A 14,896-nucleotide genomic window follows, 5' to 3' on the forward strand; every position below is an offset into this window, starting at 1 on the left:
TGGTCATCCAAACTGTTTCTCAAGTGACAAATGCAAAATATAAAATAACCTTTCTGTAACCACAAGCTCCAAATGTGTTCTGTAATTACATTTCAGACATATTTATCTTTGATTGTCTTGTGGTTAAGTTACATATGTTCAAATCCCAGACTGCAGCAATCACATTTCATGACTCACAGTCACCATTCTCTGATTTTTTAATATTTTTTTTATTTAGAAGGAACAATTTAGATGACCAAGCAAGATCTTGTGTGTCACTGGAAACTCTGGAAAACAAAATGTGAACAAAGAAATAAAAAATATTATATGGTTTTAGTAGTGCTTTTATTATTTAAATTGCTATACCATATATATATATTTATTAATATATACTTGCCTCTAAAAATTTCTAAAAATAAAATGAACATGAAAACCAATTAGGTGGCAGAAAAGAAATATTGGCAGTGGTTAGGGAGATTAAATAACAGATTAACTAAAAGAAACAACAACCACAAACTGTGTATATATTTTGCTCTGAGGTTATCTATATCACAAAATGTGTCAAGGAACACATGTGGTTCCTGGTCATGGGCTTGATCCTGCAGAGCGCTAAGCACTCTTGTGAGGTTCTATAGCACCCTGAACTCACCCTGACTTGCATGGGAGTTGAAGGCATTCAATATCTGATATGACTACATAGCAAAATCCTCTCCTGGACCCACTATGAAAGAGAGGTTACAGGACCACAAGAGTCAATCTTCAGGCATCATATATATTATTATAAAACTTTGAAATAAACATATCTTATAAAATAACAAATTAAAAAGATAAAATGTATTTTACTAGATCTCATACTACCATCAGTATGACACTTTAATGAAAAGTCCAACCCACTCACTTGAACAAGTTGAGTGAGGTACAGATCTCACACTAATGTAAATCTGAAATAATCCCACTGACCCTTGGAGTTATTCTGGATTACACTAATGTAAAATCAGAATGTAGCCCTGTTGTTTTCACAGAATGAGGCAATTTCTATGTGGAAATATGTAGAAATGTTCAGCTGTTGGTCTGAACATCCCTATGTGTTGGCGAGACTTCGAAGACCTTCTTGACACTGAGATTTAACCCACTAGTGTAGCTGCACCAGTGCAAACTCTTTACGTAGATATGATTTACACTGTTGCAAAACAGTTTGCACTGGTGCAATTTACAAGTATTTTAAACTACACTGGTGTAAATAGTGTCTATACTTGATATTTGTGAGGGTGCAGCTACAATGGTGCCTGAAATTTCAAAGAGAAGGCCTTAATAACATCCTTGCAGTGCTACAGATATCCCAATATCAATCCATTTTCTATCACTGTTAGGGGGAAAAAACAGTGTTGTACATAACACGTTTGAAGATGCCATTGAAAAATGTTAATAAAGGGATTTTGAAAATATAAGATTCTAATTTTAAAAGTTTTCATCAGTTGTAAGAGACTAACAAAGTAGGAATACTCACTAGAATCACAAACAGTAGCCATATAAAAGCCGAGCATTTTTAGAGAGAGTCTACAGTAACTAATATTTCATGTTGGAAATGGGAAATCAAACCTAGAAACCAACTACAAGATATCCACACTTTCACAAACAAATTAAGCGCACTAAAGGTGATACAGAGTAAAAACAGATGAAAAAAGAGTCTGTTGTGCAGTAGTAGAAGGCACCAACAATGAGCCTTTTCTATAGCGAGAAGGCATGAAATGCTCAGAAATGAAAGTGCTCACACTTTAAATCTAAACACAAAATACAGCACATGCACTGAACTAGAGATCACCAGCTTTATCTCTAGACAATTTTCAAGCCAAATATGTGAATTAGTACAAAGTCATAGAGTTTATCACAGATGAAAGCTTAGCAGTAATCAGTTATACTAACAAGTAATGCTGTCAGACAAACCACTGTCAACATAGTGTTAACTGCAGACTATCATAATTATATCCCATATACTATTTTTACTACCCCTTCATATGTGACTACATTTTGTAGCTTTGGGGGAAAGCAATTTTAGGTGGCCACATTTCTGTATGCCCCAAAAGTCATACTTCCCCATACAAAACAACATTTGTGCATGCAAGCTGGATAATGAATAACTACGTGAGCTGAACTTGGAAGTCCAAGTTTGGGGCATCAAAAAACTTGGGCCTCGAAAAACCATGACAGATAATTTTGGGCACACAAATGTATAGGCTGCTTTTGAAAATCTAGCCAATGAAGTGCAATTATCCTTTTAGAAGTGTCTCTGTAAAAACAGAATAATGGGGGTTCCATGTTCACTGTCCCATGTGACCATCCCACTCAGATTTACTCAGTCCACTAGTAAAAAGATTTCTTTCCCTTAACTGCCAGCTGTGCAAACTCTGCATGAAATCTGAAAGTCAAACTGTGTTCTTTCTGGCTTCTGCATCATCACCATTGTTCCCATACCCCCCTGTGTAGCACTAGGCAGGGTAATGAGCAGCTTTTATACTGTATATAATTCAAAATATTCTAGACTTGTCAAAACCAAATAAGAATGGAATTTTATTCTACAGTAACTTGAAATTATTTTGATCATGTTTATTCTCTTATTTGTTAATTTTCAAAAATGTCTAATCCACATAGGAATTTCAAGTTCTTAGTGCAAATTAGCAGATACTTACTGTGTGCTGGTTTGGACATTTTAAAAATCATATTATAACCTGATAAAGCAGCATATTTGTTTCCATATCAGGTTTCAACACATGTATACATTTTATTAAATGTGTATTACTGTGCTTACCAAATAGGCTAGAATCAAAGAAGCTTAAAGCTTTGCATATTATTGTTTCTCAACTACAACCACTCTGATTTAGGGCAACCTCCATCGCTCTTCTCCCCTCCCGTCTTCATGTCCCTTGAAACACTAGGAAGGAGGAGATACACGGGCACAAGAGATGTATGTATGTAGTGGAAGCTCCTTGTGTCCTGTCCTCCCCTTGCACATCCCCTCAGGAGCTGGCTAGAAGCTGGGCCATAGTTTGTTAGTTTTCAATTTATTTCTTCTCATAGTTTATCTTGCTTGGTGTAATGCCAGTAAGTGTGATACAAACTAAACAGAAAGCATTTACTTTCTATATCTGCTGCCCTGCATGACCTTGGGAAGAGCTCTCACTCTTGCCCGAATAGTCTCATCCAGAATGTTTGTCAAGAGCCTGTGGCTCAAAATTTTGGCCAGTCTATGGAATTCACAAACTTTTCAAACTGCACTGAAACTCCAGAACAATTTCCTGGAGGAAGGAAAGAGGAAAAACTAACAGCAAAAAAAAGCAGTAAGTGCTATGCTTTTTCTCAGCGGCTGAGAGTACCCTAATTCCACCAGCCTGGGAGACATGAATTCCTAGATCATTCGCAAACCCTAGGATTCCCACCTGAAAGTATATGGCTTATTGAACCACTGAGCCTTGAAGATCACTATTAGAAGCCTGATGGATTAGGTCAAATTACTCACAAAAATTACTGGGCTTCAAACTGAAATGGGTTACCAAAGACCTGTTTTTTTCCTTATTAAAAAAAAATTAAATGATTTAAAATATATTCAGCATATATGTAGAAAGAAAAATTAATACTCATTGTTTTACTATTTTATCTCTGTGAGTACATATATATATATGTATCTATCTATAGTTATAGCTATAGCTATATCTGTATCTGTATCAATACTTTAGTCTCTTACTCCAGAATGTAAAAAATGGATTTATAGGGAAAAGTTTACATTTTCTGTATTGATGACAGCAATTACTATTTAGTGCATGAACAGTTGTTACTTACATTAACTTCTGTTATAGCAATATCAACGACGCTACCAACAACAATTAAGGCATCAAAAGTGTTCCATGCATCAGTGAAATAGTGCTGTTAGGACAAGCATTCAGCAGAAAGAGAGCAAGAGAAAAACACAAACAGAAAAAGAGAAGAAAAGGACAGTGTTATAACACAAAAACATTCTAGACTTCTGTGATGTACCAACATACAATCTTTCTGTTTGAGATAATTGGAAGTGAAAAAGGCTATTTATTTCCCATATCAACATAACTCAGCTGTGACTGGCCTGTTTTTAAATTCAAAGTTTAGAAATGTTGGATCAAAATCTGTGACTTGTCCAGATGATGGAAATAGTGGGGAGACAGAGAAAGAAGTGGGGACTGTGGGAATTGTGCTGAGGTATACTCACATCGGCTTCACTGAGAATGACGTCTACTATGCTGCCAATAACGATGAGGGAGTCAAACGCATTCCAGGCATCACTAAAATAGCCCTGAACGGAGCAGGCAGGGTGCAAATGTTTTGTGATTACACATGAAATGTCAAATATTTGCATACTTCTGTTTAGTTTTGCATAAACAGAAATTACTTAAAACAAAACCTGGGGTCTAATGAGAAAACAAAACAAACAATATTGCCTCCTGAAGGAAAAGTATATTTCTATGTATATATATACACACTCACACATACATATAAGTATATATATAGCAAATATAGATACACATGTGTATACATACACACACACATCTTATAAGCACCGACGTGGCAAATAGGCATTATATAAAACTCTGTTTATTAGACTCTCAGCAGTGTTGTAACAATTCTGACTTACACATCCTGACAAATGCTAACAAAATAACTTTGATGTTGGAGACATAGGTCCATCCATGTTGGGACCTCCTTTGTGTTGTGACTTCATGAAAGTCTGTGACAAGGGTCAGACGCTTCCCTTAACTACACATCCTCAATTCCCATTCAGATAAATGAGTTTGTGCATGAAGATCACCGGTAGAATTTGGTCCTATAGAGGTAAAGTAATCATTTAGTGCAAAGAGTTAGGGCTTAGTAACTCAAATGTCTACACTGCAGCTGGGAGGTATGATTACTAGCTTGGATAGACATACACATGCTAGCTCTTTTTGAGCTACCATGCTAAAAAATAGCAATATGGCTGTGGTGGCACAGGTGACAGCATAGGCTAGATGCCCGAGCACAATCCTGGCTGAGCTCCAGTATGGACTCGGCAGCTAGTCTGAGTCACCTCCCATGCCACTGCCCATTCCTGTTAGCACATTAACTCGAGCAGAACCAAACTTCCCAGCGGCTGTGTAGACCTACCCAAAATGTCTTAGCATTTAGGGCCTGATCCTGCACTACTGAAATCAATGAGTTTGTTTTTGATTTCAACAGGAACAGGAGCAGATCCTTAACGATGCAACTGCAGATACTACACTGCAAAAAAGGTAGATTTATGTAAATCACTTAATTCTGCTTCCTCAGACCCCTTCTGACTTTAAATATATCCCATTAATATAGCCTATATATGTTACTCATGCACCAAATGGTCATAAAATAGGAATGACTTAGGGACCAATTCATCACTGCCCTATGGGTCCTTCACACCAGGTTGGCTGGCACAAAGAAGGAGTTTAACAGAAATGTTGTTGAGGTATTTCTCTTGGCTAAACTGGGATTAAATCCAGACACTGATTACAAATCCAGATGTTGAATATGACTCTACAGAAAATACAGATGTATTATAATTTTCTCTTATAATTATATTTGGGTCTTATCTGGTTACTGAAGCAATCCAGATGCTCTACTGCAATTTCCTCAGATTTCAATATAATTAAACCTATGGGATGACCATATGTGTTCATTTTTCTCATACAAAGACTGTTTTACTAGCTAATCTCTGGTAATGAATCTAGAGTGGATACCAACATACACTTCTGGAGAAATCTTAAAACAATCTGAATTTCCTACTGATGTCAATAAAATAGAATCCTGGGTCAATTAAAATATTAGGAAAACATCTACTTTGCTTTCATAGTAACAGTGCATTTTTAAAAAGCATTAGCTTTTTGGTTTTAGTGCAATTTTAAAAAAATAAATGTACCAAAATTGATAAGCAATCAAGAGTGCTAACCTAAAATTGATGTCTATACACCTTTCTTATTAGCACACCATTTACTGTAAAGATTTTTTTAAAAAAATCAATAGATTTAAGTTGCTATCATAACATAATAAGAGATATTTCTTTATTGCAGACCCAAGCAAAATGAGAGATATATAATTATATATAATTTTGCTAATTTGTTTCTCAAGATTTGGCACTTCCTGGAGTTTAGATATTTTTGACAAGCTTCTACAGTTGAAAATTTTTCACTCTGAAATGTGAAAACAAAAATCTATTTTTATGTGGAGGTTTGCTCTTGAGAATTTTGAATGAGCTCCCCGGAAAGGAGACAGCTCTGTATAATGGTCTAGGCAGGGCAAGGATCACAGGGCTGGGAGTCACAAGAGGCGGAGTTCTATTTCCATCTCTGCTATTGTCTGGCTGAACAATGATCTGCACTTATACAACACTTTACAAATATTATTTTTAACTATCAATCATCCAAGGAAGAACATAAGTATCATTGCTATTCCATATTGCAAGTGGGGGAAGGGCATCACTCTGGTCACCACTCCTGTCCCTTTGTGTTGCATTAACTGGCTATCTGTAGTTGGCCATCAATTCCAACACAGGAAAATTGGTGTATTTAGCATCCCAAACAATCACATTCAGTTCTCAAACCTATGTTCACTCTTGCCCCACCCCTTTCCATGAACAAATCATTCCTAATGTTTCTGTTAGATATCGTGGGAAACTACCTTGACAATACTGAGTAATGTCTACACTAGCACTTATGTTGGCAAAACTTTTGCCACCCAGGGATATGAAGAAACACCCCCCTTAGAGACACTAATATTGCTGGCATAAGTGCTTTTGTGCACAGCACTATGTCAGCGGGAGTCCCACTGACATAGCTACTGCTGCTTGTTAAGCTCGTTTTATTACCTCGCTAGGAGAGCTCTCTCCCATCGGCATAATGTGGCTACATGAGTGGTGTGTCGGTACTGCCGTAATCTTGTAAGCGTAGACATGGCCAGGGAAGCTGCTCTAACAACATTATTTTCATCCTTTTATTTTCCTAATTTCTCCTACTTATTTTTTAAATCAATATCTTCACTGATTTTTAAACAATGATGCAAAATTATATATAAAAAGAACAAACTCGAGACAAGCAACAGTTAGATGCTCTACAAAACCAAAATCCTGATGCGCTATGTCATCTGTCCCTACTACACCTCCCAAAAGTGTAGGACATAAGTGGTGTATAAGCATAAGTGGTGTATAATAGTGGTGTGTGCCGGTCTCTGTAGAAGGGTAAATTTCACTATAGAAAATATTATTTTACTAGACATTGCTACAATGTAAGCCACATAAATAACACATTCACATTTTGATTCCATATTGCTAAAATACCTTAAGACATGCTTATTGTATCAAACCTTTTCCATCAGTATAGACAAATATTGTTCAAAATAATATGTAAAGCAAAAGCAAACAAAAAACTAAAAGATAAAGATGATTTTGGAGAAGGGAGAAATGTATAAATGGACAAGTCACAGCAAATAAATATTAACACACAAATTAGTAGTTTTCACCACTGCAATCACTCAGGATCAATTCACTTACTAGCCATCTTTCCTTTTTTCTTACAAAAATCTGACGTAAAACAGCATGGAAAATCATTACAAATTCAAATAATGGTTGGCTTTCATAAAACTGTGTAAACAGTATTTACTGATGTATTACTTTAGATTTCACAAAAATATTTTATTTTGTAATGCGCTAGGCACACTAGACAAATTGAGTTTGGCATTTATAAAGAATAACTTGATTTAATCAAGTCTCCTCTTTCAACTGACATTGCAAACTTTTATTCAGCAAATGCTGCAAAGTAAAAACAACTCCTGGGGAGTACCTAGGTTACAGAATTAAATACAAAATACATTTTTATTTTGATCTATTATCTAAATATTTTGGTAATTACAATGCACAACTGAAAACTTAGGGCCCAATTCTGCCAGCTACTGAGCACCCTCTGGGTACATCTACACTCCAGTTAAAAGCCCATAGCTGGCCCGTGCCAGATGACTCAGGTTTGGGCTAAGTGGCTGTTTAATTGCGGTGCAGACATTCAGGCTCGGGCTGGAGCCTGGGCTCTAGGAACCTGCAAAGTGGGAGGATACCAGAGGTTGGGCTACAGCCTGAGCCTGAACGTCTACACCGCAGTTAAACAGACCCTTAGCCTGAGCCCCATGAGCTCAAGTCGGCTGGCACAGATCAGCCGCAGATGTCTAATTGCAGTGTAGACATACCCTCAATTCCCAAATCAGTCAATGAAAGTATAGGGCACTCAGCTCCTCATTGCCAGATCAAGCCCTTAATATCTGACACTCATTGAAGATTTTCTATATTTCAGAACTGAAAGTCAGCCTGCAGTACCTTGATTTTACATGCCACAATATTGTACCCAGAATATCAGTGTATTTTAATCGCCATTAGGTTTGAATGGGCCTTAGAATAGGTGACCATATCTTTTACAGTATTTGACTCAAAATGCTGAAGGGACACTGTCAAATAACTTAGGCCCAACATTTAATTAATTAATTAATTAACTAATGTGGATTTATATACACTACAGTAATGGAGTGTCTAGCCGATGCCCCTGAAAGCTTTTAAAGAAGTACTAAGGCATGGATCCTCAAAGGTATTTAAGGACCTGTGACTCTCACTGAACTCAGTGGGAGTTAGTTGCCTAAATAACTTTGAGAATCTGGGACTAAATACATAATCAGTTCTGTCAATTCCCCCACATCAAGTCAAATTACCCAGTTACAACATAAACATAACAGAAATCAACCTCCACACAACAACCCCAAGCCAAAAATGTAGGTTTGGTTTAAAATTTGCATTTATAGACCCAAATATTAATAAACATGATTTTACCAGTTTAAAAAATGTCTTTTTTATACTTAGATTTATAAATGGCATTGACCCATTTCCTAGCCTGTCAAATCATTTACAGCAATTAAAAACACAGTCAATACTATACTGCTATATAAGTAGCTTTAAAAAGGACACTTCACAATAAAAAGCAAAGGTAAAATCTCCAATTGATAACAAGAGCCATCTTAAAAATATTTAATGCCTTTGCCCCCTAGGTTCCCTGCTTCCTAATTGATCTCAGCAAACCTCTGACTAAACTCATGGTCCTTTCACCATGCCCTGCTGGTCAACAAATTTGGGCTCTGCTGGACCAATGGGGGAACTGAATTCTGGAAATAAGGACCCTCTCCTGAAAATACCTTCCCTTCATCCAGGGGATCATTTCAGAAACATTCTGGGGAGGGCAAAGTTTGCTTTCCTAATGATCATATCCAAAGTCTGGAGAGGTAGGGGGGGTGGCAAAAAGTGGAAGACATAACGGAGTATATAGAACCTATAAAGAAAAGTTCGGGGTTGGGGAGCAACTGCACCTCTTACCCTATAGCAAATGATGCCCCTGCTTCCAGCCCCAGCTATTCAAACATATAGACCCATGGTGATAATGTACCATCAAGAGCTCTTCATTTGGGGAGAGGCAGAGTCTCACAGAGTTAGAACCCAAACAGCACAGGTCTTACAGATCAGTATCAACATCTTGAATAGCATCCAGAGGTGAACAGGTAGTTCATGCACTCTACAGAGCACTGATGTAATGTACTGCCACCATAGGGCCAATGCATTTTGCACTAGCTGAAACTTCTGACCTGTCTTCAGGGATAGTCCTATGTAGAGCCTTTTATAGTAATCTCAGTCTTGATATCACAAAAGCATGGGAAAGACTCAATCTTCACGCTAAGCACAGATTGTAAAAGGCACTTTGGGCCACTAAAACTAGCAGAGATCTCAGTAGCCAATCAGCATACAGAAGAGGGCCAGGACACAGAATTAGCATAATGATGGCACTGCAGCCTAAATATCTTCACTATCTCTCTTGTGGCCTCCAATAATATTAATTTCAATGTGGCGAAGCAGCTAGTATTTGAATAAGACTAGGGATATAACAATTAAAATAAATAAATACATACACATTTAAAGCAGAACCTGTAGAATCTTGCAAGAGAAAGCCCTATGGGTGTGTAGATGAGCAGTTACCCAAAACCTCACACTCTGGGTCTGAATACCAGGTCTTGGTTACACAAGAAAAAGTCAGGACCCTAATCAGCCATGATCAGACCAGGGATGGTTCTAGCTTCATTAGCTTGAACTGAAAATATGAAAAACATTCCCCAGCAGGAAATGGAACATGAAACATATCAGATCCAGTTGAGGTAGGTCAGTAAAACTAGACTGGCCAGTTTCACTTTCTGTTTATAGTCAGTGGGCCAAATTCTGCTCTTATTTCTGCTGGTGTAAACGGATCAAAGTAAATACTGATTTCATTGTAACTGACAGCAATATTTAGTCTAATTTCTTTTTCTGGTTCCCATTCACTGTCACAGGTGGAATGTGAAAAGTGAAGAAACAACACAGATGATGACAATCAAATTAGATTGTTATCATTTCTTTCTGTTTTAATCCTGCCAGGTGTTGTTAGAATCAGTGGGAATTAACTTTTTAAGAACTTATGGGCCAACATTTTCAAAAGCGATAACTAGAATTTTGGATGCCTAAAATTTTGCGTGCTCAGCTTGACACAGTGGGCCTGATATTCAGAGCCTAACATCAAATGAAGGCAAGGGATATTTTTCAGAATGTTTGAAAACCAGGCCCAAAATTTCTCAGGTGGGGCATCCAAAAAATGGAAGCATCCAAATTAGGTCCCAGACTAGCACAGAGATGCCTGAAGGTAGACCTCTGCTTCCACATGGAGCCCCACTAAAGCCAAGGAGGCTTCATGTGGGCTCAGGGTACATCTGCATGTATCTCCTTGGAGGTTCAGGCAGGGGTGCTGGAACAATTTGTATAGTGGCGATCCTGAGAGCCACTGAACCAAATTATAAACCCTGTATATGATGGAAACTCTTCAAGTTAGAGGGTGGGGCAGCACTCCCAGCAACATGAGTTCCAGCACCTATGGGTTCAGGACCTTAATGACTCCTTTCAAAAATCTGGCCATAATGTTTAGTTTGACAGTGTCCCTTTAAGGCAAGGAAACCAAAATGTCTACTCCGGACTCAGTCTACAAACACTTTTACATCTGAGTGACCCCAGAAAACTAAAGGAGTACTTGTGTGCATATTTGCAGAATCAGGCCCTATATCTGCATTTTATACAAAAAAATAAAATCATATGTAGTTCTTTATCGTCAGTTAGATTTTATTTTTTTAAGCTTATCAGTATTTTTTAAACAATCGTGATCATAATTTAGTACCTGTGTTCATTATGTTTGGTAGTGCTTGTAACAGGAAAGTATTTGTCTGGGTTAGACAGTGACCTTTTCATGACTTCAAAAATATTCCAGATCTCATCAATTACTCAGTAATATTTTTTTCTCTGATATCTACATCTCATTTCCTGTAGATGCATATATATATACACACACACTATCAGATTAACATTTCTATGAAGATTTCACAGATATTTTACCATGAAAAATATGTAGGTTCTTCTCTTATTTGAATAATATATAACTAGTGGGAAATTCATGTTATGATTATATAACTGTTCTAGTGATAACCTACCAAAATCCTGTCTAATCACTTACCTTGGGTTTGAATGCAATGAGTTTCAAAACCATTTCAACAGTGAACACGCCTGTGAAAACCATATTCAGAATGTCCATTGCATCATTAAACAGCTTAGACTGTCCGTAGTGCTGTGAATTAAAAATATGACACTTTTTAAAAGTAAAGAATTAAGGAATATTAATTGAAAGTAGGCTGACATAAACCAACAGTTGTCAGTAATAAAGCCCAGTAAAGTGTAGGCCCATTACTAGCAAAAGATTGTTCAGTGCATAAATGGACCTCAGATACAAGAATAAATTGATGGCTCCTGTTTAAAAATGGATTCATCTCAGACTGGTATTGGTTCTGGTTCAGGTACTGGATGGAACCGATTGCGCACCCCTCTGTGTATACGGAGCAGGTCCTGGGGGATGGTGTTTGACTCAGGCATAATCTCCCAAGTGCGCCTCTTGGGACAATACAGCTCCATACTGCTTTCTACTCTGAGTTTTTTAGTCGTTAGTTATTACTAGAGTTCGCTAGTTATTACAAGAGTTCTTGTGCCCCTGGTGTTCAAAATAGCTAAGTTCACATGTTTATGACATGCAGTTTTTAGGCTGAAATATTCTTGTTGATATGACAGGCATTATAAATATAGATATTTTACAAACCTTAAAAGACTTTTCAAGCCATAACCTAGGCCAAGCATATCAACAACTGGAATAATACAATTAATTTTAGATGCCAAATAATAAAAAAAGACCTGACAGTAAGCAATAGCATATAAGAAAGTCCTAACCCTATGTTCCAGCTAAAGCCACGCAGAAAGAGGAACTGACAGGTACACACACAGGTGGGATAGAGTAGTTCTTGAATTATGTGTATTAATCATTTAACAGAAATCAAGGCAAAAATAAATTTGAATAACCTTCTCCTGAAGCCATGATCCAAAGGACAAGAAATATTGATTCAGATAGAAAACTGTGCTTTAAAATGATCAATATAATACTGTAGTAATATATAGTAAATACTATATAACTATATAAACAACAGTAATTTCCCAGGCTGTATATGATGAATTTTAAGGATTTATTACACAACTTTGTGTCACACCTTTTAGACACCTATTTAAAATGGCCTGACATATTTTATTCAGACTATAATGCATTATTGTACGGTGACTGTAATCTTAACGGGGCACTGCCAGCATAAATGGAGATCACTAACTGAGTGAAATACAAAAAGGAAGCAAAGAACATAAACAGTGGCATGTAAACTGGATTTTAACAATTCTTTCTCTTTTGAAAATCTGTTGCTTTGGAGAAGAAGTGAGAAATAACTCAGGGAGGAAGCACAGAAGAGAGGCGACAGGTGAAAAAGAGACAATTATATAGAGAAAATAGTAAGAAAGACAGGAAAAAACAAAAAATGAGATCAAGACAAAATGAAAAAGAGGGAGAATATTATCTATTCTACCAGGAAGAGCTCATGTTTATAGTTACATAATGTAGGCACAGCCTAAGGAAGGGTTGAATGATGCATCAGAAGCACAGGAGCAGTAGCGATGGGCTGAATCCAGGTACAGGAAGAAAAGTGAAAGATAAAGTAAACATGAAAGGGCAGTAAATGTTTCCTGACTACATCAATTTTTCAATTATGTTCATGGATGAGATGCCCAGATACACCCTCCTTTCTGACATTTCAGATTCTAAAACACCCCCAATTTAGATTTCACCCATAATATCTTCTCTTCCTCTATGTCATTCTGAATCAATGGTGGTCACAGTCTACAGCTCTTCTCCATGCCCCACAGAGCACTGGGGGTTAGTGGCTTTCATATATACACTTCACTGAGCTCTCATTACTTCTATTAGTGGGTCAAGAGCGCCTGCATTTCCAAAGATGTTGCTTGTGCCACAAAAAACACATTTTTTCGTAAACATTTGGAGAGAGAATGTCAGAAAAAATCAACACAAGAAACAGAAAGAATGGCATAGCACATGCATGAAATCAGCACAGAACAAACGCAAGTAACTAACAGGAGCTGAAGTAATACCGGCATGTGTTAGGCAAAAGAACAGAAACATAATAAAGTGTTTAGCTGGCTGAGGGAAACATGTATCCATATAAACAGGCTTCTTTGTTCTTTCTACATAATCTTCTGCATGGACAATTTTGGGAATGAACAAATGTACCCTAAGTGAAATTATGCTGAGGTGTAAATTAGCACACCGAGAGCCCTAAAGGAGCACAAGTTACCTTGTTACACAAGTTACCACAAGTTACAAGTTACAGAGGATTTGAGTTTCAGCAGGGCACTCTCAAGTGCAGATCAGATATTCACCATCTAAATGGCAAGATTACTGCGGGCATTAAAAGTACCTACAGGAAGATATATTACCACCATGACTACTACCACGTCTTCTGAGCATGTGGGCCCTGGGGTCCAATACTGCGGTCCCTGTGTTAAATACTTGTTTTGCCTGGGAAAGGATACAGGATCTGGCATTTAGTTATTTTGGATTCAGCTGCTGCCCTGATTGCTTAAACTACGCTAACTGATGAGTTTGTGATCCACAGCAGTCTAACAATTTTCTGAATTACTGCTATTTCAGCAACGTGTCTGTGGTAAAAATTTTGACGTCCATGGTAATTTTTCCCCAGGCAAGTAAGCATGCATTATTCTCCACCATTGTACAGAAGGAGGAATTTTGGTACAGCAAGATGACCTTTGATACAGTGATATCTACAAAAAAGAAACTAGACCTCCAGACTCCCCTCCCAATCTTGTGCTCTAACTGCTTACCATGCTTCTTCTCTCTTACCTACTGTTGTCTAACCAGTTATTTGAGACCTTTCTCTCCTTCAGGTAGAAGGGAGCAATTTGTATCAATAATGGAATGGTGGCAAACAAGTGTAACACAACACAAAACAAAACATATGTCCTGCACGTTTAAGGGCAGTGCTATATTCTTATCCTTACCCTCGCTAAAATGTGACTCAGAATAACACGTCACTGTGTCCAAGATTGTACGGCGTTAGGGAGAGTTATTTAAGAGGGTTTTTTTTTTTGGTAAGGCTTCACTGCTTATTTTCACTCTATTCTCCCCTGAAAAATGATGGCAATAGGGCCTCATTTTCAAACATTTAGATGTGCAAGTGCATGCACAAAAATACAAATGTAATTGTGCACCTAATTTATACTTATCTTTGTGTAGGAGTAAAGGGTGCCATGGGAAAGGAAGGGAGACTCTTTTTTCCCTCTCTAGATCCCTGCCTGGGGCTGTTGTGTACGAAGGGGGACCAGGGTGGGGATCTCTAC

The 14,896-nt window shown here is 37.5% G+C and overlaps 1 protein-coding gene across 1 annotated transcript in view; it reads right to left on the reverse strand.

Moving 5' to 3' along the window:
• Positions 1 to 14,896, reverse strand: part of CACNA1D (calcium voltage-gated channel subunit alpha1 D) — a 328,116-nt gene that overhangs the window by 71,899 nt on the left and 241,321 nt on the right. The window contains exons 30-32 of the mRNA XM_077821490.1: positions 11,613 to 11,723; positions 7,553 to 7,582; positions 4,217 to 4,300 (exon numbers count right to left, since the gene is read on the reverse strand). Of these exons, the coding sequence (XP_077677616.1) occupies positions 4,217 to 4,300; positions 7,553 to 7,582; positions 11,613 to 11,723 (225 nt within the window). The remainder of the gene's footprint in view (positions 1 to 4,216; positions 4,301 to 7,552; positions 7,583 to 11,612; positions 11,724 to 14,896) is intronic.

The sequence above is a fragment of the Eretmochelys imbricata genome, chromosome 7 (genome assembly GCF_965152235.1).
Source record: "Eretmochelys imbricata isolate rEreImb1 chromosome 7, rEreImb1.hap1, whole genome shotgun sequence".
Classification (NCBI taxonomy): Eukaryota; Metazoa; Chordata; order Testudines; family Cheloniidae; genus Eretmochelys; species Eretmochelys imbricata.